Source organism: Poeciliopsis prolifica, unplaced genomic scaffold (assembly GCF_027474105.1).
Source record: "Poeciliopsis prolifica strain line A6 unplaced genomic scaffold, Auburn_PproV2 SCAFFOLD013, whole genome shotgun sequence".
In the NCBI taxonomy this organism is placed as follows: Eukaryota; Metazoa; Chordata; class Actinopteri; order Cyprinodontiformes; family Poeciliidae; genus Poeciliopsis; species Poeciliopsis prolifica.
In genome coordinates, this window is record NW_026562388.1 from 3,716,271 (window position 1) to 3,738,052 (window position 21,782).

At 41.8% G+C, this 21,782-nt stretch overlaps 1 protein-coding gene across 1 annotated transcript; it reads left to right on the forward strand.

The window, feature by feature from the left end:
• Positions 1-20: 20 nt before the first annotated feature.
• Positions 21-16,314, forward strand: keap1a (kelch-like ECH-associated protein 1a). Its single transcript, XM_055038426.1, has 12 exons — positions 21-256; positions 4,763-5,536; positions 6,584-6,783; positions 6,883-7,039; positions 8,204-8,296; positions 8,451-8,597; positions 8,726-8,832; positions 10,137-10,266; positions 10,416-10,612; positions 13,108-13,292; positions 13,395-13,571; positions 15,026-16,314. Exons 2-12 carry the CDS (start codon positions 5,324-5,326, stop codon positions 15,199-15,201), a joined length of 1,782 nt encoding a protein of 593 aa, XP_054894401.1. The 5' UTR covers positions 21-256; positions 4,763-5,323; the 3' UTR covers positions 15,202-16,314.
• The last annotated feature ends 5,468 nt before the right edge of the window (positions 16,315-21,782 follow it).

Here is a 21,782-nt window from a genome sequence, read left to right on the forward strand (position 1 = left end):
CCTCCCGCCCTCTAACGCATCCCGTCGGCTGCTGCTGCTGCTGCTGCTGCTGCACTTTGAACTGAGCGCAGTTCTGCTATTTTGACGTAGCACGGGACGGACAGTTTCCTCCAAGGGAGAAAAAAGCGGGGGGACGGAAAGCTGCGACCTGCCTGCCACGGGAGAGCTGGTCCTTCGCTCGGACAGACACCCGGACCCTGCGTCGCGGTGACCGCGGACCGCCGCGCTCTGTTGTTGTGGCTTCATTTGACAGCTGGTGAGTTACGACAGCTGCTTCACGCGCCGCGTTGACGCTCGGGAGAAAACCAGAAATCAGTGTTGTACAACTGCTAGCGCTCGAGACACGACCCTTATCCCACACTGGATATTTAAAACCGTGTTAGTTTATGATTTTGTTCTCCTGAACGGCCGCAGAGTCCTAATAAAAAGAAAGTGAAACTTTTCACTCACTATTTGCAGTCACATAAGTGGCTCCGATAAATGAATGATTAGATAAATGATGTTGTTTAATTAGAAAACAATAGAGCAAACGCTCCATTATGACTTATGCCACTCCCACTAATTTTGAATTAATATCTTTCAGTTTTAATGTGTAGTCAGTGAAACTACTAGCATGTTAATTTTTTCTGCTTAGACAATGGCACAATGGCGCCCCTAGTGGAAACATGTGAAAGCCATATATATATATATATATATATATATATATATATATATATATATATATATATATATATATATATATATATATATATATATGTTTTTATGTATTTTTGTGAGCACAACTCCATCTAGTTGGGACGCAAACAGTGTCTCATAGTTGCTACGTTAACCTCAACATGTCACTCTTTTTAGGTGAGAGGCTTGGAGTTTTTGTTGTTGTTGTTGTTGTTGTCTTTTTGTTTTATCTTCCTCATCATCCTGCTCACTGTGGAGGATGACAGGATAAATGTTGCTCCTCATCCAGCCTGGTTGGTAATCGCTCGCTGACAGAAATGGGCCTGATTGATGACTGATTGGATACCTTAAATCTCAGATCAACTTTGAAAATGAATGTGTAGTCCTCAGCTAAGAAGCAACTTTAACCTAATTGCTGACTTCAAAAAAGTTTTCCACAGTGAATGGTCATTTGATGGGACTCTTTCTCTTCTAAAATAAATTAGGGCTTTAAAGTTATTTTTTGGAAGTCATTTAAAATCATCCACAACAATTGAAGATGGTAATATTTGAAGTTGATTCACCTGAAGCAGTCTTTGCAGTAAAATTAGACATATCAGCGCTCCAGTGGCCTGATCCATATACTAAATAGTATCTCAGGTGAGAGCATGATGGAAAAGCCTCAGGGCTGAAGTAACACATGAGATTAGCATTGTTTCTTTTGAAAAGAAGATATGTAAGTTAAATGACCAACAGGGAAAAATGTCTAGTCACTGCAACTCTGCAGTTTCTAAATGCATTTTGGGAGCACGGAGTTTCACTCCAGGAGCTTCCTTGTGCAAAGTCTTGCTGCTTGTCACGTTCCATGTGTTGCAGCAACTTCAGCTCAAAGCTGACGGCACAAGTTCGAGTCAGCTGATCGCTGTTCTGCTTGGTGCTGCCAGCACAACCAATCTGTAAATGGTTAACTCCTCTTCTCTGAGCTGCCATCGCTACGTGTTGAATTCTGTCCTGACTCACCGAACAAACAGTGATTAAAGCCAAAGGGTGTTTGAAAGTCTTTGTTTTGAATTTGTTTTTGTTCCATTTTTCACTGCTACTAATTTCAAGTGCATTTTTGATGCATTGAATCACTATAATCAGCTGACTGAGAAAGCTCTTTACACATATGGTCCTGAAATCACTGATTTGGTCATAATGATATTATAATGTTCTGACCTCTGCATGTTTTGCAACCTACACAAAGCAGGCAGCAGGGAGTGGTACATCCCTGCTGCCATTCACTCAGCTGTAGTACATGTGTATGCATGCTCCACATGTTCATATGACCTACAAAATGCTCAAGTAAGAGCAAAATCAAGTCTTTAATTTCAATAAAAACAAATAGCCCAAGTGAAATTTGGAGGTTACACAAAATTGATTATGCAACTGCTTCCGTTGTGTCCTTTGGCTTTGCTCAGTGAAACGTTCACTACGTGTGGAAATCTGTTGATATGTAAAATATTACTCAAAGGAATGTACCAATTTGTTAGTAACAGAAGGTTTTTTTCCTCCGCAAAAAAGTAACGTTCAGTATTTTTTTTCTGTTTCGAGCAGCAAAAGCGCGTTTGTGGTCGAGTTTTCCGGCTCGGTACAGCTGCCCGGTTTCCATATCATTCTGAATTAGATTTTGTACAATAAAAAAAGTGCATTTTAAAAAATGTGCTGCATGTTTATAGTTTTGAAGATTATCTTCATTTCTGCATCAAAGCATATGTCCCTCATCTTTATCTGAGGTGTATCAGTGTTTGGGCTGATTCATGTATTGAAAAATGCAGAAATTAGTTTCATTGTGTCTAATTTTTAAAAAAATCTATATTTTATTTACTTATTTTTCATTCAGAGATATACTAATTACAATTGTCCTTCTGATATGCCAATACTACTGAAGAAGTATAATACTATGTGTTCACTGGCCACATTATTTAAAACAATTTTTCAGTTCCATGGTAAGGCAAATAGCAAGTCCAGAAGCCAATCACATGGCAGTAACTCTATTCATTTTGGCATTTAGATGTGGGGACGATGACTTGCTGAATTAACACAAACAAAGCATCAGAAAGTAGATTTTTGAATGTGTCTTGTTGCTTGTTGTCAGATGGGTTTTGCAGAGTTTTTCAGAAGCTGCTGATTTGCTGGGATTTTCACTCAGAACCGTCTCTCAGGTTTCCAAAGAGCGGTGCAGAGTGTTGCAAGGTGATAACAGTGAAAGGTGTGCAGAAGTGGAATTTGGTCTAAACATAATGCAAGCATAGGCTGGTTCAGTCAGGTGGTGGTATAATTCAGGGTTTACTGCAGTGTATTCTAAGCCTGGCGGGCCACCAGGCTTTATTTGTGCCCCCACCAGGATAAGCATTGCTCATTTTTTTTTAATGTTTGCATTTTTTTAAGACCTTATAGTTGGTGTTCAGGTATTAATCTTCCAATCTGTTAATAACACATAATTATCAAGTGATATTTTCAAATTTCCTGTCAACTTTAAACCTTTTTTAATTTGAAAAGACGATGGGCTGCTGGATGACCACCGGGTTTAACAAGTTTTCTGGGGGAGACCTCGTAGTGGGATACGGATAGGGGATATTTTCTTGGCTCCGTTTTTTTGTTTGTTTTTTTCCTGTTTTGTGGCATCGCTCAGCCTAAAGAAGCTACAGGAAGCCGCCTCATTGTGGACTGACCCCCAGCTTCACAGTCCGGTATTAACGCCCCATAACATCATAGAAAAGGCAGATTGCTTTGAAAACATCTGCTGCATCTTCAGTAGCAGATGTTTCAAAAACAAGTTTCAACCCACAGCTTTCAACTTTCAGGAAGAGACAATTGACTTGTGTGTACTAAGGCTCCATTGACACTGACATATTTAGTATACAAGTCCAACTGGTCCAGTCAGCTCAGAGATGAGCTGGATGAGAACACCTGCTTGCTTTGCCTGCGTGGACTGGTTTCGCTTCATTTTTCCTACAGTCTCTTTTACATTCTGAGCAAGGATTTAGTAACGACACCGTGACCCTTTTTCTCCTTTGCCTCAAATGATTGGCCACTTTTTTGTGTTTATCATCGAGCTACTGTGTCGCGAAGGTTCAGGGGTCATTTCTTCGTGACTCACACTCTGTTAGCGCTTTACCGGCGGACAAAACGTTTTCAAGCTAACCTTGCGTACTCGTGCAATGTCAATCTAATCAAGCAGAGAAGCAAATCATTATGGTTGCAATAATTATTTTAACAGAATATTGGAATAGATAAGATTAGCTTGCCATGGTTGTCAAGAATTATAGCATTGTTGTGACGTCTAAGTACTTTATGACATTATAAAATGACTTTTAAATACCTGCGAACACAGAACTCTTCTAAGTTACGTAATTCAAGCCAGTCAAAACAGCAAGCGTCACCTCCAGCTGCGGGCTGGCATTTGGTATGACGAGCTTCTGTGAAAATACCACAAAAAATATGTATCATTGATAAATCTAAATAAAATAACACTGAACGGCGGGAACAGTAGTTTCGAGCGATATCGAAACTGCCGTTTTCTTAAAATTGTCACTGTATCAAAGTTTTTTTTTTTTATTGTGGCCAAGATTTAACAGGGTTGTTGAGTCAGGCCCAGTCCCACACCCCGATCCACAGTTGAGTGAGACAAAAGCAATAGTGAGAATTTTGATTTCACCTCACCAAGTGGTTTCAGGTCACAGTGTCGCACTTTCTGTGACGCTTTTATAGCACTTGAAGCAGTTTTCAGGAATGTGAGACTGTGGTTTGTGCGCTACTGTTGCACTGTGAATAAATAAAAGTATAAGCTCAAATAAATAATCATCACTATACTAGTCATTAGCTTTTGCTTGGTAGTGTTTTAGTTATTATAAATTATGAAAAAAAAAGTCTGAATTTCAATAGAAAATGACATTTTCATGAGGTGAAAATTAGAGCAGACGGCAGCAGCAGTTTTATGGTTTCAGCTAAAAGGAAGTGAAACTTCAAGCGCGTTACAAAAGTACATCCTTAAGAGATCTGAATCTCCTTGCTTGTTACTCATTCAGTTAACAGCATCTCTGTTCTCGTTCCTCTTCTCTTACAGGCTGAGCATCCAAAAGAGTGGTTGAAAGGAATCCCTGCTGAAGCCTCCTCTGATTGTGCTCTTCAAAGCAGATCCGAATCTTATCTGGAGCAGTAGATAACAGCAACGCCCTTAAAGGTCATAATGGATTACCGACGAGTCCCTGAAACCTGCAAAATCCAGACCAGGAAGAATCTGATCGCCATGGTTTGATTGGAGAGCTGTCTAAACACACACGCTGTCAGCCACGATGGAGATGAGATGCCTGGATAAGGACACATTGTGGGGTTCGACATGGTTTGCCTAAAAGACATGACCTGGACTTGCTGGGATTTCCTCTGAGCTGCTCGGACTGGGTTTTCATCCCGTTTACGTCCCTCATCTCTCAGGAAATCCAAACTTGACTGAAAAGATTTTTGTGTAAGGTTCTTTGCGAGATGGAGCACATGAGGAAACGTGCTCCTGTTCAACGCCTGACGCCAGTGACATAAGAAGAATTTAAACCGATAGAGACTGTATGACTCGGGCATCATCACAAAACACAAACCTTTAATCTGGAGTGTTTCTTCCACCGGCTCCAGCATGCATTGCCCTGTCAGGAAGAAACGTCCCACGCGTGACTCTGATTTCTCGGCTATCGTTGTTCCCTCCATGCACGGGTCTGGCTACCTCGATTACACTGTCGAGAACCACGCTTCCAGATCCTTTTTGGCCATTGATGAGTTTAGACGGCAAGAGATGCTGTGCGATCTGGTGTTACACGTCACGTACAAGGACCGGACGATGGACTTCAAGGTAAAGTCAATCCCAGATGAACAGCACTTTTAATATTTTCTCATTTTATTTTTCAGATTACAAACAGGTTAACACAAAGTGATGCATATTTTTTGAGGTGAAATCACTTATCAAACTCTTGAGTCTTGTAGTCTCGTAGTTATTCTGTACACCTGAGTCCTTGCTGTGTTAGGGGTACGCCTCTACCGGCTCTGCATGTCTAGAAACTCCAGATTGTCAATTATATGTAGGGATGACCTTTAACTGGGCCATTGTTGCACAAAATGATTAGATCGTTGACGTGTTTGCACTGTCTACTATATGGCTTGTTGCAACCACCAACCAGACTTTGCTTTACCTTTGACCTGTTGAATCTGTGTCATAAAATCCAAACTTGACTGAAAAGAATGTAAATTATCATGAGAAGGGGGAGATTAACTCTTGCAAGACAATGTAGTTAATCCAGGAGGTTTGGAATAATTTATGTACTTCTCATTGCAATTATCAAATTTATTTTTGGTGTTGTTTTTGTGCCTCGAGCTCGAGTCCTCCATTTATATCATTTATTAAAAATAGAAAAGTTTAAATATGATTTTTCTTCTTTAACTTACTGTTTACGCTTTTTTAAAATCTAATTATAATAAAAAAAATCTAAATCTGATCGATTGCATTTAGTCCCACCTTCACCTTACGCTTTATGCCAAGAACTAATCATTTTATTCTGTTTTTTTAAAGCAACGTATCCATCCCAGCTAGCTATAAGTTGAGTAATTATGAAAAAAAAGAAATCTGTCAAAACGTGTGGCTGAGTTGTCACAACATTGTGCGTTTGCGAATTTTATGTATTTTAATATTAAATGTTGACAAATGTTTACAATAAAAATGTCGTCTGAGTTAAACAGTGTATGTTATTAAACTTGATGTATTTATGGTTTTATTGTACCCTTGTTTAATTTAAATTTCTTGCGTGGTTATAAATTAATAACAGGATTTTGTTCCCTTTAAGATAATCTGAGGTACAAATCTTTTATTGTATTTTATTAATAATAACTACTTGTGTGTTTTCAGGTTCACAAAGTGGTGCTGGCCTCCTGCAGCGCCTTCTTCAGAGCCATGTTCACCAGAGGCTTCAAGGAGTGCAGTGCTTCGGAGGTCACCCTGCGCGACGTGTGCCCTGAGGTGGTGGGCAGACTCATCGACTTCGCCTACACGTCCCGCATCACGGTGGGAGAGAAATGTGTGCTGCATCTGCTTTTGGCCGCCATGAGGTAAACGCTTCCTAAACGGCAGCGCGGCTTCGAGGGAAAGGGGTGAATTCGAAGGTCGACTCTCTCCTCACGCTTTGCTTTTATCTCATTCCTGGGAAGATATCAGATGGAGGACGTGGCCAAGGCGTGTTGCGATTTCCTCACAAAGCACCTGGAGCCGGCCAACGTCATCGGGATCTCCCGCTTTGCCGAGGAGATCGGCTGCACGGAGCTGCACAAGACGTGCCGAAAGTACATCAACTCGCACTTCAGGGAGGTGAGGTGCTCAAACCGTTGAGTCGCTTCACGCGGTTTGCTTAAAACTTCACTCAGGTGAAACATATACCATGAAAAACAGCTGCATCTCCAGTGAATTTGGTCCAAACGCTGCACAAAGAAGGAGACCACTGAAAATATTGACGATATTGTTTCTAAAAGTAAATCTGAGTGGGTACACACAGCTACCAGGTTTAATGAACTCAAATTCTGTTCCACCTTACAATGATTTCATTTCAGTTGTTTGCTAACATGGTAGGTTAGTGGTACCATCTGGTTTTAAAAGTGCTCTTTTTCAGAAACTTAGCACGTTTCTTTTAGCATCTTCAAATGCAATGATTGGTATTTCAGCTGCTTTCTGTGCAGCTCTGCTACTTTGAGATCTGGTCTCAGATATCGTTACTCAGAACAAAGCTGAGGACATTGCTAAGATGGACTGAGAGCCAGCCAGTATGTTTTTTGTTTTGTTTTTTTAACAGTTATCATCATAGTAAAAATTTTAAAATGCTCACGTTCTGAAAATGAGCTTTTTACAAACTTTGAGCACAAAAATGGTTCTGAGTCTGACAGTATCCTCATCAACATGTATCACGAGTTTGCGATAGACCTTTGATCATGATCATTTAAGAAACGCTTTGATCAGGATATATGATCTACATTTTCATTCTAGTCTTTTACATGTCCTTTGCCTGAAGTAACTCATCCTTGAACTTTTCCTGGCTGCGCTTTCAGTTCCTCAATCAATTTCCGGTAATTTTTCACTTTCTTTTTCCTGTTCTCCACTGACTTCACATCGTCCCCCCACGCGTGTTGGAGCCCTGCTTTGTGGGTATCTATGCATAAACTGGTGCCATTTGAAACTCCTCAAAGCAAAATGCTGGTTATCAAAGAAGCTCACAGCAAAGTTGTCGGTTGCTGCATTTCACTTATGCAATATGAAATGTGTCACACAGCATGCTGACCTTGCACAATCTGATAAGTCAGCGAAAAGTTCAGCTGCAGTGTGTCATATCTAAAACCCGACCGATTGGTATCAGGGACAAACTACCAAACTTTGGCACATGCGTAATAATTTTGTTTTAGATTTGTGAATGCAGCAAAATTATTCAACATAAAACATGCTGAACGGTTTCTAAAGTAGCTGCTTTTGTCTTCCTAACTCCAGGTGACCAAAGTAGACGAGTTCTTCAGTTTGTCTCACTGCCAGCTGCTGGAGCTCATCAGTCAGGACAGCCTGAAGGTGCTCTGTGAGTCTGAGGTACAGCACTAGAAATAAATGGTTGCATCTATTTAGTTTCTTCCCACGACACCTATCTGCATGTTGCTTCCTAGATTGTTTTTTATTAAATGACGACACTGCTTTCACCCTTTTTCTCACCCATAATTTGCATGTTAAAATAATATCCTTACAGGTGTATAAGGCGTGCACAGACTGGGTGAGCTCGGACATGGAAGGCAGAGCCCAATACCTACATGCTCTGTTGAATGCTGTTCATATTTATGCGCTGCCTCCTAAGTTTCTAAAGGACCAGCTGCTGTCCTGCCCCATCCTCAGCAAGGTAAAGGCCGAAGCTCGGAAATCTAAATGAGATTTTCTGCTAGAAACCGCACATTCAAGCATTTAGATCTTTAATCAGTTTCAAACTATTTGTCTTTTTAAATTGTTGTTCATTTGTTTTATCTCCAGGCCAATTCCTGCAAGGACTTCCTGTCCAAAATATTCCAGGAAATGACGCTGATGAAAGTTCCTCCTGCACCCATTCGTGGAACCCAGCTCATCTATGTGGCCGGAGGGTACGCACTCCGTGCATCCTCAACAGCAACTTCATTGTTTTTCAGACCCTTGAATCTTTTTTTTTTTTGGTTTCATATTAATAGATGATGTTTGCCTCCAGAAAGAGCTTTAGTCTGCCACCCAGTGGATTATTCTAGGAAACACAGCCAAGCTTCTCAAAGAGGAGGCATTTTTCCTTTCCAACTTTTCTATTTGTAGGTTTCCATTCAGTAGCTGATAAATAAATATTTATTTTTTAGGACTTTCACTATATATGAAATCACATTCATCTGCTTGAATCTAACACAGTAACAATTACTCCTATGGTTGCTGGACATTAACCATCACAGTTAGAATAACAGTATAGTTATAACTAATTAATTTTCCAAAAATTATCTACGGAAAATTAAGTTTACGTAATTTTATCTTTGGAAAATTACGTATTGTTAGAGAAATATTTATACAAAGACTTAACCAAACATAAAATAAACACCAAGTAAACTTAACATGCATTTCCAATGCAGGAGACATTTTCTCAATAAAAATATTTTCAATTGGTTTGTAAAAACTTAAGGGTTTTGAAACTATGCCTCTTTGAAACATTAAAAATACCTTGATATTAGGAATCAGTAAATGTCTAAAGTCAACACAGATCAGAGTACGGACAAAAACTATGTTGATATTTAATATGTAGACATCTACACATAAAGATATAAACATCTTTATATGTGTATTTTATTAACTCTACCTCATTTTTCAGAAGGAAGTGAAGACGATTATTATCCCGAATTCATTTCAGTTCAATTTAAAATACCTCATTTATGCCAAAGAAAAATTAAATGTTGCCTAAATTAATATCATTTAAGTATCTTCAAAGAGTTGTTGTGAATGGCGATGCTGTGGCCAGGAGTTATTTCCTGTAGCAGTCTGTCTTGGAACGTATCCAGAGAGGCCTCTGACTGAAGACACTGCTGTTGTGCAATGGTTGGAAAGCCGTTCCTATCCATATCTGTTATGATAAATGAAAGAGATGGTCTGAACCAACTCCTGAAGGATTTGGAGTTGTAGTTTAGATATTGAATGGGCTTTTGAGATGCTAATCAGCTGCGCCCAGTTGTAAAAACCACACCTTGTTGCCACAGCTACGCATCAAAACAACTGTCCGAAAGTAAAAACGAACAAAATAGTGAAAAATACATAACAGAGCTTCTCCAATATGCTGCCACCATTACCATGCTAATCATGCTAATACTTATACATGAATAAAAACAGCCTTTTGTCACTCGGAGAACTTCCTCACTCTTTATGTCTTTTTTCTCTTCAGATACCGGCAGCATTCCCTGACCACCATGCAGGCGTACGATCCCAGGAGGAACATCTGGATGAAACTGGCCGACATGGGAACTCCATGCAGTGGCCTGGGAGCCTGTACGCTGTTTGGACTCATTTACGCTGTAGGTCAAATCGCTTACATTGTCGAGTTTCCTTTATAAATTGATCGAAAGAATGCATGGATAACTATGTGTTTTTTTTTTTTTTACTTTAAGTTTAGGTTGCTGTACCAGAAATGAGATGAGTTTCATTATTATTTTGTGATATCCAGGTGGGAGGCAGGAACCTGTCACTTCAGACCAACTCAGACTCCAGCTCTCTGTGCTGCTACAACCCAATGACCAACCAGTGGAGCCAGCGAGCCTCTCTCAACATCCCCAGGAACCGGGTCGGCGTGGCTGTGGTGGACGGCTGCATCTACGCCGTGGGCGGCTCCCAGGGCTCCGTGCATCACAACACAGTGGAGAGGTGAGACTCTATATGTTATTTCTGACTTTCCAGAAATAATTCATAATAGATGACAGGCTGAATGGTCTTGAGAGTTTCATTCCTTTCCACTGAGCCTCCCTGTGGGTATTTCTCAGTGAAATCTGCAGAAGTGGCAAAGCAGATCACTGCTTGTAGCCAAAGCAGACAAAACATGTTGGGGCAAACCTTTCTGGAATGTCAGTCTTGATGGGAATGCTTTGCATCTTCATGTTATCTGAAGTAGCTGCATCGACGTCATTCTGCAACAAAGAAATGATTTTCTTTCCGTTTTGGCCTTTTTCAAAAAAAAAAAAGAATGGATTTCTTCTAAGAGGAGAATCAATAGCACTCATCAGCACCGGCCTCATGAGGAGAAGATAAATTTTATAAATGCTTTTCAAAAGCATTTATAAAATTTTTATTGAGATTTTAGTGATGTAAAGAATAAATGTTAAGCTTGTTATTAATGTTAGTTGGGGGGGAAAAAAACAAGGCAAGAAATTAGTGGAACAACCTAATGCCTCGGCGTTAATGAGGCTAAACTGAGATGCGGAGATGATGTCATTACATGCTTACTCTGCTGCTGATAAAATACCACGAGTACAGAGGACGGATTAACTGGTCAAAGGTTTAAAGCAAATAAAATTCTCAAGGACGCCCGGTCAAGGTGACTGCTGCGCAGATCAATTTGTAACTCCAAATCAAAGAATAAAATGCATGGCACAAAAAAACTGTGAACCAAACTGTTTACTTTTTTCTGTCTTATATATATTTTTTTATTGATGAAAATCTGTTTGCAAGACATCATCAGTCTCGAAAGCAACCACAACAGCAGTGAGAATGAAATCTGAGAAGATGTGACGTCATTTCCTGTCATATTGGGCAGAGACACTTGCTGCACTCTGATTTGATTTACTGTACAGCGAATGACTATCTAAGTCTGCGGGACTTTGTCTGTTTCCTTCCTCCTGACTTTACGGTTCTGCATCAAAGTCGTCTCTGGGTTTGGTTATCTTGTTCGTCTGAAACGCATGAACGTAAAGTGACATTTAGCGCAGCAACAGTTAGCTTCTAAACGAGCATTTTAACTTTCTTGATGTACTGAATTTGCAAAATAGTACCAACTAATTGGCTTTATACAGGTGCATCTTGTCAAACTGGAGAGCATTTAGACTTTCTCCACATTTCTTTGATTTCTGCTGCTTGTTCTGCTTTTTTTGTTGTTGTTTTTGTTTTTTTCCCTTCCTCTTCCTCTCAGCTTTCCACCAATGGAAATTTAAATGTGCTGTTCCTGCATGATTGTCTGCTGCTGCTGCTGCTGCTGCTGCTGCTGTTCCTGCTTGGTTCTCTTTAGCTTTGCTCTGACCTCAAACCCCATCAGCTCCCTCCATCCCCCAGACTCAAAGGTCAGAGGCTCCTTCCTTCCTCACACGCTCAAAGAACAGAGACGCATCAATCACTCCCTGACGTGTCGAACAGTACGGACACGGAGCGATGGGATTGGAGCTTGGACGCTAAAATCAAACTCACACTATGTTGGCTAATAGAGACATATTTCAGCATTTACGCCTGACTCGTCTGACCCAAATGAAGGTAACGGACACCTGTTACCTCTAAAGCCGTGTCAGTGCTGAGCATTTTAAGCGTTCGTTCCACATTACGGAGAAGTTTTCGGGGCCGCTGACAGATGTCTCAAATTGAAACCAAGTTTGTTGGCGCTCGCTGAGCTTCCCCTCCTTCTTGACTCTTTAAAGATTCACGTTTGTTTTACTTTGTGCAAGTGCAGCTCGGTGGGTGTTATGTATAATTCATTCAAGAAACGAGTTTCTGAAGAAAGTCCCCGGGGGGCAAAGATAGAGAGAGAGAAAAAAAGAATCCAACGCATGCAATTAAAATAATGAGGTTTACAGAGAAAAGATTTGACACGTTGCAAAAATACAATAAATTCAAAGTAAATTAATCTTAAGAACAAATTTTAATTTGCTTGTAATTTCAACCTGTGTATCCAGTCATGGAGATCTTTAACCTGATTTTCCGCTCGGCCCCCATGCCTGACATTCTCGAGCTTTGCAAATTAAACTTTTTTAGGAATTCTTAGATATGCAGAAGTGTGTATTTATAGTCGGTTCAACAAGTCATTTTTTTGTGCAAAATCTTGGGAGTCGTCTTGAGCCGGTAACTTTTAAAGTGTCTCCAGGTCAACATGTTTGCCTCCAGCCTCCCTCCTCTGCTGTTTCAACATCTTTGGCTTCGCTATAAAGCTTGTTAATATTTGCCGAGCACGGTTGCAGGCTTAACCTAATCCACTCAAAGTTGACTGGCTCTCGCAGACCAAGGAGGTCATTGCACTCGGCCGCGCCTCCCTCTGCATTCGTTTGAAGTCTGCAGAAGTGCTGCGGTGATTTATTGGAACTTCATCTACCTTTAAAGTAAAGTCATTAAAGGTAGATAAAGGGTGATCGGCCGACTGACTGACCGCCATTTGCTCCCTGCAGGTGGGATCCAGAATGTAACCGCTGGTCTTTTGTGTGTCCGATGTCCGTGGCTCGACTCGGAGCGGGCGTGGCGGCCTGCGGGGGGGCTCTGTACGTGGTGGGGGGGGGGGCGGGGCCACCCGGCCTCTATGACTCGAACACCTGGCACCCTCTAGCTCCAATGAACACGAGACGCAGCGGACTGGGTGAGCTGGATTTGACCACGCTTACGTTCATCTCAGAAGTATATTTCTAAAAACATAAACATTGACAACCTCCAACTGATTTTGCTTCTACTTTTTTTGCAGGATTGGTTAGCATGAACTCTTACCTGTACGCCATAGGAGGCTATGATGGGCAGAACCAGCTGTGCACAGTGGAACGCTACAACACCACCAGGAACATCTGGGAGCCCAGGGCCTCCATGAATCACTGCCGCAGCGCGCTGGGAGTCACAGCCCACCAGGGACGCATCTACGTCTTCGGTCAGTCTCAGCGCTGATGTCGGTTGCATAACACACAAGTCAGAAAACGTACGAGCGTACTTTAACCGGTTCTCATCGGGATTTTATTTGATAAACGAACACAAAGTTACGCCCCAGACGTTTCAGCAGAGTTCAGCTCCGTCTGAAATGCAGGTTCCAAACAAACACGATGGATAAAGCATCTGCTTCACTGTCAGATGATTCAGTTCGTCAAAGTTTTTTCCAATTGTCTGAACTGATGTAAAAATGTGGAGGAATTCAAGTTAAACGACAGCAAAGGTGGCGCTTTGATGGCGTGCAGCGTCTGCAGCCTGCAGGCGTGATGAGCAGTTGGAGACAAAACATTTACTGATGAGATGTAAAGGACAAAAAGTGTGAAAATCTTCTCAAGTTGCTAAATGCAACTTGAGAAATGTCTGCCTGCCACATTCCTCCTCAACAGCTGTTTATGGAAATGACGTTTTTGCAGTTTATGCATAAATGTGCAAGTCCATAATTGAAATATGTTCTAAATACATCCAAATTAAGGCAAACAGACACATAACAGCACTTTCATTGATTGGATGTTGTCTCCATTTTTATAAGTTAAGAAAGTGATGCAGTAGAAACAAATTATTTTTCCATAAAACAGCAATCAAGTCTGCATTTATATTTGTCAGTTGTCATATTTGGCCTTTTCTACTGGTAAATACATAAATTGGAATAAGAATTTCATTTTAATTATATCTTGATGACAAGCTATAGAAGTGGTAAATCAGGTAAATGGTTTGATTAAGGCGTATTGAAATTGGAGACTCCAGTACAACCATTTACTCTGAGCTAATTAGTAACGTTTGTTACTAATTAGCTCAGAAGGTGCAAAAGAAACTTTTTTTTTTTACCTACATGCAACATTCTTTGGATGTGCAGATAGATTAGATTAAAGCACGTTCATGTCTTAGAGTGGCCTAGTCAAAGTCCACACCATTAGGAATCTGTGGTAATGCTTTATCGTTGACACACTACTGGTCTACCACCAAAGAGCCTTATAAAATACTTTGGAGTTTGTGATCTAATGGACAAAACGTGAAGCCGAATGAAATTGTTTTAATGGCCGTCATTCTGATGTTATGCCCAGGTCATAAAATCTCTCTGTGTTTATGTGTTTCCAGTAGGCTTCTTCTGGTTTAATTTGAAGCTTGAGCAGAACAATAATACAATAAACTAATTGGGTCATTCTGATTGTTTAGCACGCAGGTCGATAAGTAGGCGACGCTTTGTTTTTACACAGAAGGATGGACTCTGCTTTAGCTTTGACTTTAACATTAATAGGTATTAACAGTGAAAACATGCACTATGGACATTGAGTTCCCATACGTAACGTCTATGTTTGCTAATCCTGAAATGGGCTAATAAACTGGATAAGGTCCAAATGACTTTAAGCTGATTCCTTCTTCAACGCTGCTCTGTTTCAGGGGGGTTTAACCAGCACGGCTTCCTGTGCAGCGTCGAGCGCTACTGTCCGGACCAAAACGAGTGGGCGCTCGTCACCGACATGCCCGCTGGACTCAGCGGCATGGGCGTCACCGTCACCATGGAGCCCTGCCCCGGCGCCCTGCCCGACCAAGAGGACGAGGATGAATCCATGTAGGCCAAAGGACGAAGAGGTGTTGTAATTAAAAGGCAAAAACGGGCAAAGAGGGTTCGTGAAATCAAAAGGCGTTCCAAAATCTGTGCAAAAAGAAAAACTTTTTTTTTATGTCGCCTCCTTCATGGATTTCGCAGAGAATGCATCGCAGGAGTTTAATTGCCCTCCTTGATGTGGGCCGAAGGGTAGTCACTGTTTCAAGCACAATCACGCACAAAAAAAGAAACTACCTGACTGAAAGGAAAGTTTATTGAGACTTTTTCTTTAAAAAAAAGGAAAAGACAGATAAGGCTTTATTTGGCCTTGGTGAAGGACTCTCATGTTGTTATTGACCCTTTCTTTGTCCCCTTCAGGTTGTCAGAACAGTATTAAATTTCTAAAAAGTCCATTTAAATCAATTTGATTGTTTTTACTTCTACTTTTTTCTGTCTTTTCTGTTAGCACCTTTGACAGTGATTCTCAAAGGTTCACCCCCAGTTCAACATCAATGTGTTTAGACTTGCACCAGTGAGACCACGATGAATACGTTTCTCATAATTTTCACTTTTAAGTTAATCTATATCCTTTACTATTTACTATTTTTAAAAATCAATGTGCTGTGTAGCAAATATTATAGTTATTTTCCAGCAGCTGCATGGAGTAATCACTACCTGGGATCTACGTTTTTAATGATCCCAATGCAAACAAACGTTGACCCTGTTTACCAATCTCTGATATGCAATAAACCTCATTGCATATCAATTATCGACATGTTGGGTCATTGCCATCGTAGCATACATTCTCCTTAGCTGATGCCGCCACATAGTGACATTATTCTGATTCTACTTATTTTGTTTCCAGTTCAGTTTTGCTATACAAATGTAAATATTCATCATGGTCTCATTTCTTGGTATTTTACTGGGTTTTGTAAAGTTTTGAGAGCCACTGTTTCCTGTTCAGAAGAAGCACTTTAAAAAAAATGTTTTGCTGTTAATTCAGTCCCCTGGTTTTTGTGTACCAATATTCCTGTGTAATCATTTCTTTTTTATTGTTGTTGACTGTGGCGATAAATGTAAGTGTATAAGTTAATTATAAACATATCTCTGTCAGTGTTCATGTAATAATCTTGTGTTTCTTGAGCAAACCGCGCGGTTTCAATAGATTCTGCAGCAGCCTTCCTGTCACCACTAGATGGCGGAATAGGGCTAAGAATCGAGACGGAAGGAGGCCTACATGTGTTCACGTCCTGACAAAACAATCAGACTGAAATATGTTAACAATGCAACGCGGGCATGATGAGCTGGGACGCGTTCGGCTCGTGTTTTATTCATGCCCGCAGCGACCGAGACCCTCCGAGAAGCTTCCCGTTCTCGCAGGTCCCGACGCAAAGACAACGGGCCACTGGACTTGCGAACGGAGTTAGTCATCAGACACAGACGTCACGCGGTGCGTTTGAGTCCTCCTCTTCCGCGCTGCTGCTCTCCGTCTCCTCCATGCCTCCTCCATGCCTCACCTGCAGGACGTCAGATAGGAAGGTCCTGTTCTGGCCTCGGCCACCTCGCCAGGTGTGCGAGATGAACAGATGAGAGGGAAATGTTTCACTCGTCGTCTGGGGTAATAAGTTGGGACGTGGTGACCTGTCCAGTTCCGAGTGCGTCTGCGTGCGGCGCTGACGGTGCAACCTGTTGGGCGATGAGCCTGGAGGAAGAGGAGGAAGAGGAGGAGTAGGGGGGGCCGATCCGCGAGCGGGGCCCCGGAGGGCGCGTGCAGAGACGATGGAGAAAGTAAAGGGCTCTTACTCACCACTTGCAGTCCTACATAAGAACGAGTGACTCACATGGCGAACGCATGACGCAGGCATCTCGTACACATTTGCACTTGGTTACACAAATACAGGCGCAAACACATTTGTTCTTTATCTCTGTGTGTGTGCATGCGTGCGCGCACTGGTGCAAAAACAAAGCTGCTTGTCTCTTATTCACAGGCTGTGGAGACAGATTTGACTCAATGTGTTCATTGTCTCACGAGGGGAGGGGAATAAAGACGGGAGATGTCGCACTGTACGGCAGGGAGATTTCGCCTTTTTGCCGAGAGTCACTGGAGAAACATCGGTGCGCACGCAGACGCGGCTGTCGTACATCTTTCGCGTGTTCGCCGAACAGTTGCACAACCCCAAGAGAGGATCCGACGCTCCCACACACAAGATGCAGTGACTGATATTCATTGCGAGGAGCTGCTTAGCCCATTTATTACTGAGGCCAAAGTCATGGTTGAGTTGAGTTGCTGAAAGAAAATCAAACGGGGTAGAAGGTGCTCTTGTCAAGTAGGACCAACACCACGATGAAACATGGGTGGTGGCAGCATCATGCTGTGGGAAGATGAGGCCAGAGCTAATTGTGGGCAGTCTGGTCCAGTTAAAGTCCGGACCTAAGTCAACGCAACGTGACAATATATGTATATTCATCGTCCAGCAAGGCAACGACCCAAATCATGCACCCAGAGATGCAATGGCATGGTTTAGGTCAAGGGAGAATCTGATGTCTAAATGGCCCAGTCAAAGTCCTTGTCCTAACTCCAACTCTTTGGCAAGACTTAAACATTGACTCTCACCGATGCTCCCCGTGGAATTGAACTCAGTCTGAGCTATTTGGCAAAAAAGAATGCAGAAGAATTTCCGCCTCTAGATGCGAAAAGCCAGTGGAGACCGACCCTGAAGTCATGCAGCTGGAACCTCATGAGGCTCACATCAGCCCTTAAAAGCATCATTTTAGACTGAAATTCACAAAACACTTTTAGATTGTTTTTTTTTAATGGTTTTTCGAACGCATAAACTCTCAATAAAACACAATCAGCTGTGTTTTAGCTGTACTGAGACAAGATGCGAAAAGGCCCGTTTTTTTGTTTGTTTTTTTTAATCTGGTGTGTCGCTTGACCATTAAAACAGATGAAACTAAACTCACAATCTGGTTCAGGTCATCGGATCTTGGCTCTTAGCATGTGGAAAAACCGAGAAGGGTCTTTAAAATCTATCACTGACATATAACGTAATGACACTGGTAGATTTACTAAGTGTTACAATGAGCTTTATTCTGTTGGATGTGGTATGTTTGGTCTCATTTAGATCTGGGTTGAATTGAGGCTCTCCAGAACCTGAAGAGGTGTGTGTGTGTGTGTGTGTGTGTGTGTGTAAGAGTGGGGGGACGGGGTGGGCCCTTAGGTACACGTGTGTAAGTGTGACCTTGGGAAGTGATGACCTCATCAACATCCCTGCCTGCAAAGCTAATCTGTTTCATTCTGAAGGATGCTCTCGCAATGGAGCCACTCATGAAGGTGACATTGGTGAGTGGGGCTGCTGGTGGCGTGGATACACACCCCTCTCTCTTTCTCTCTCGCTCTCTGGGCCGCACACACAAGCACGTTGAAATACGGATCACAGGCACGGCGCAGGCAAGTAGGCGAGTGTGCTGCAAATGGGATAGGAATCGTGGAGGAAAATAGTAATAGCGTACGCTCACGTTAACAAACCACTGCAACTGCGAAATAAATCCCCTCAGTTTGCGTCTGCTCAGGGCCAGAAGCCCCGCCGCCGCGCGACGCTGGAGAACAGATCAAAATGCTGCAGATTTCTGCTCTCAGGGCAACCCGGTTGTTTGTGTTTTTGTGCATAAGTTTGGACTCAACAAACATTTCTGCATCTATGTGCAATTCAGTAGCTAATCTTCGGCAAGCCCCCAGATTAAAAAAATAAATAAAAAAATTAAAAAAAAAACAGCACCCAGCAGGTGTAAATGAAAATAAAGCTTGAGAGATTTTCTAACCTCAGGGCTGAGTTCCTGTACTGGAGGAACTTTGACACCACTTTTTTTTTTTTTTTTTCCTGATAGTGTCATCTTACACTGCATGCATCTTCACCCTCTTCACTCTAAACACATGCCCTTAAGCAAGGCACCTTTTTGCTGATATGGTGGAGCTGATGGGTAAAGAGATATGAGACAGCAAAGCTGATTGCATGCGAGCGAGACGCAGAGCGTTCTCATGGAGGGGATCAATGCGTAAGGCTGACGAGGCTGAGGTTTGTTTTTTTAGTCCTTACCAAAATGCTGCAACGTAACATAAAAATATTCAAGATTCGTCGGCTGAAATTTTAATTGTACCATTGCAGTTTGCAGAAAGCAAGATGAACACATCACTTATTGATGGGAAACTTTGGATTTCTTCAAGTATTTCTAAAGGAAAACTGCAGGACTCATTCCTAATACATAATAGTACATAATAGTACATAATAGTTACTATTTACTTACCAATTATTTATTGGGAGGGGGGGAGAGTAACCCTTTGGCAAATAATAGCTTGTTTACAAAATCATTAGTGCCAAATGTGTCCCTGGCTTTAGCATTTCCTTTCATCTGTACTTTCCTTTTTAAATTGTTTGGAGTATCCATCATTTTTTTGTTTAGTAGTCCATGACGTTTTGTTTCGAATGTATGGTGGAATAGGCACTGGCTTGATGAGGACCCACATTTATCACGCTAAAAATTAGAGGACTGTTGGAAAGAATGCCATCTTGTGGTCACCGACTTTCCATAACAGACATTAGGAGTTACGTACATGCCTAATGGCTGTTCGGGAGGAGTGAGAGAAAAATGCCTTCTTTTACTGTCCTGTCAAAACAGAAACATGCCAGACGGGATTGGTATTGAGTTTTCTGGGATATGAATATGTGGAAGCACCTCCAGCTCGCGGTTAAGTACGGTGGAGGGTCTGTATTACTGTGGGCTCATTTCTCCTCTATAGGCCCTGGGAGGGTCGTGGAGGGCACCCCAATGTAAAATAATTCAAAAATAAAAAACCTGAGAGATTTGTCAGAAAACTGAAAACTGTGTAGTCACTGGGACTTTCATCAGGATAATGATCCCTAACTAGATTGGCACAGAATGGTTCGCAAAACATAAAGTGAACCAACATCAGTGGTAGTAGGTTCATGCCACAGGCCTCCTACAGGAAGCTTTTGTGGTAAACCGGAGGGAAGAAAGTGTGGCGACACCGACCCATGGCTCTAGATCAGGGTTCTCAAACTCCAGTCCAATCAAATTGCTGAATTACATCGTAATCATGGCGTCACATTCTTAAAAACGGCCTAAATAAAAAAACACATCTCTTTAAATCTGTTTACATGTTCTATATATATATATAAACTGGTGATAGTTTCCTGGTTTCGTATGTTGTCGTTAACTTGTTTCTACATTGTCCCACACTTTAGAACTTTTAATATGTGTTATTATACATGTATAATGTTATAAATAATGTAGATCCCAAATGTAAAAGCCATATTGGAAACTTGAGGAGTGAGTCAAAGAGAAGAGGCTGTAACAGGACGCAAGGATCTCAATGATGTTGGGAGACTGCATGGCAAAGCACCTCATGCCCATTGTTAAGTACGGTGAGCAATCTGCAACGCCATGTGTTTCTCCTTCAAAGAGCATGGGAACCAAGTCAGAGTGCATGACACTCTTAATTTGGCTGTCACTCAGTCTTCTGCCAGGGTAAAGATCTAACATATACTGCCTTAGCAGCACAAAAATGGTTCACCAAATCCAAAATCGGCTTTCTTCCCAGGCTGAACGAGTCCCAGACCTAAGTCCAGTTGAAAACCCTCGGAGAAGAAATAAAGAGAAGAGCAGAAGAGAAGGTCTTTTTACGTCATGAAAAGACCCAAGTCCTCAAGGGCCACTGTCCTGCAGTGTTTAGATGTGCCACAGGTACAAAACGCTGGAATGAAATGGCTTAATTACCTCCTCCTTGTGTAGATCAGTTCTCCATAGCCTTGCCAATGACCTAATTATTCTATTCAGGTGTGGTGTATCAGAGATGCATCTAAAAGCTGCAGGACGCCGGCCCTCCAGGACTGGAGTCTGACACCCCTGCTTTGATGATATAAGGATGTGCGTGACAATGCAACTCACAGCTCATTGTTAAGTACATTGGAGGATCTGTGATGCTGGGGGCTTGTTTCCCTTTCAAAGAGCCCGGAAACCTTGCAAGAGTGCATGAAATGATGAGCTTTTTGAAAGAAGGACATTTCAAGTAAATATAAATCATAAACGTAAACTGTGGTGACATGTTGTTTTGAGAGGATAATGAGATAGCGGGAAAAAAAAAAAAGACGCATGAGAAAATCAATCATTTTCTTTGGTTATCTCAATCCGAAGGTCTAATATGCTACTTTAAAAAAAAAAAAAATACAGTGAAGTGAGCTGAGGAGCCCCAGGTCGACTTGGACAAATATTCTCAAACTCCCAATCTGAGAAGTTTGCTCTGCAGTGACTGAGCCCTCTCAAATCTCATCTCAACGTCACTAAACAACAGCAACAAAACCCACTGAGCAATGCTGGCAACTGGGCATCTTCACAGTGTGGTTTTTGTCAGTATTATTAACATTTCTGAGCAGATTCAGCTGCTGTTTCCCGTCGCTGAAGGGGAGCCGGCCTGTTGCGAGCTTGTGGAGCGGCGGACGGCTCTGTGCCTTCCCTTCAACTGCGTTTCTCTCAGACTCGGAGGAAAGCATGAGTGGCCGGTTTCAAGCTCCCCTCTCGCTGAATTGATTC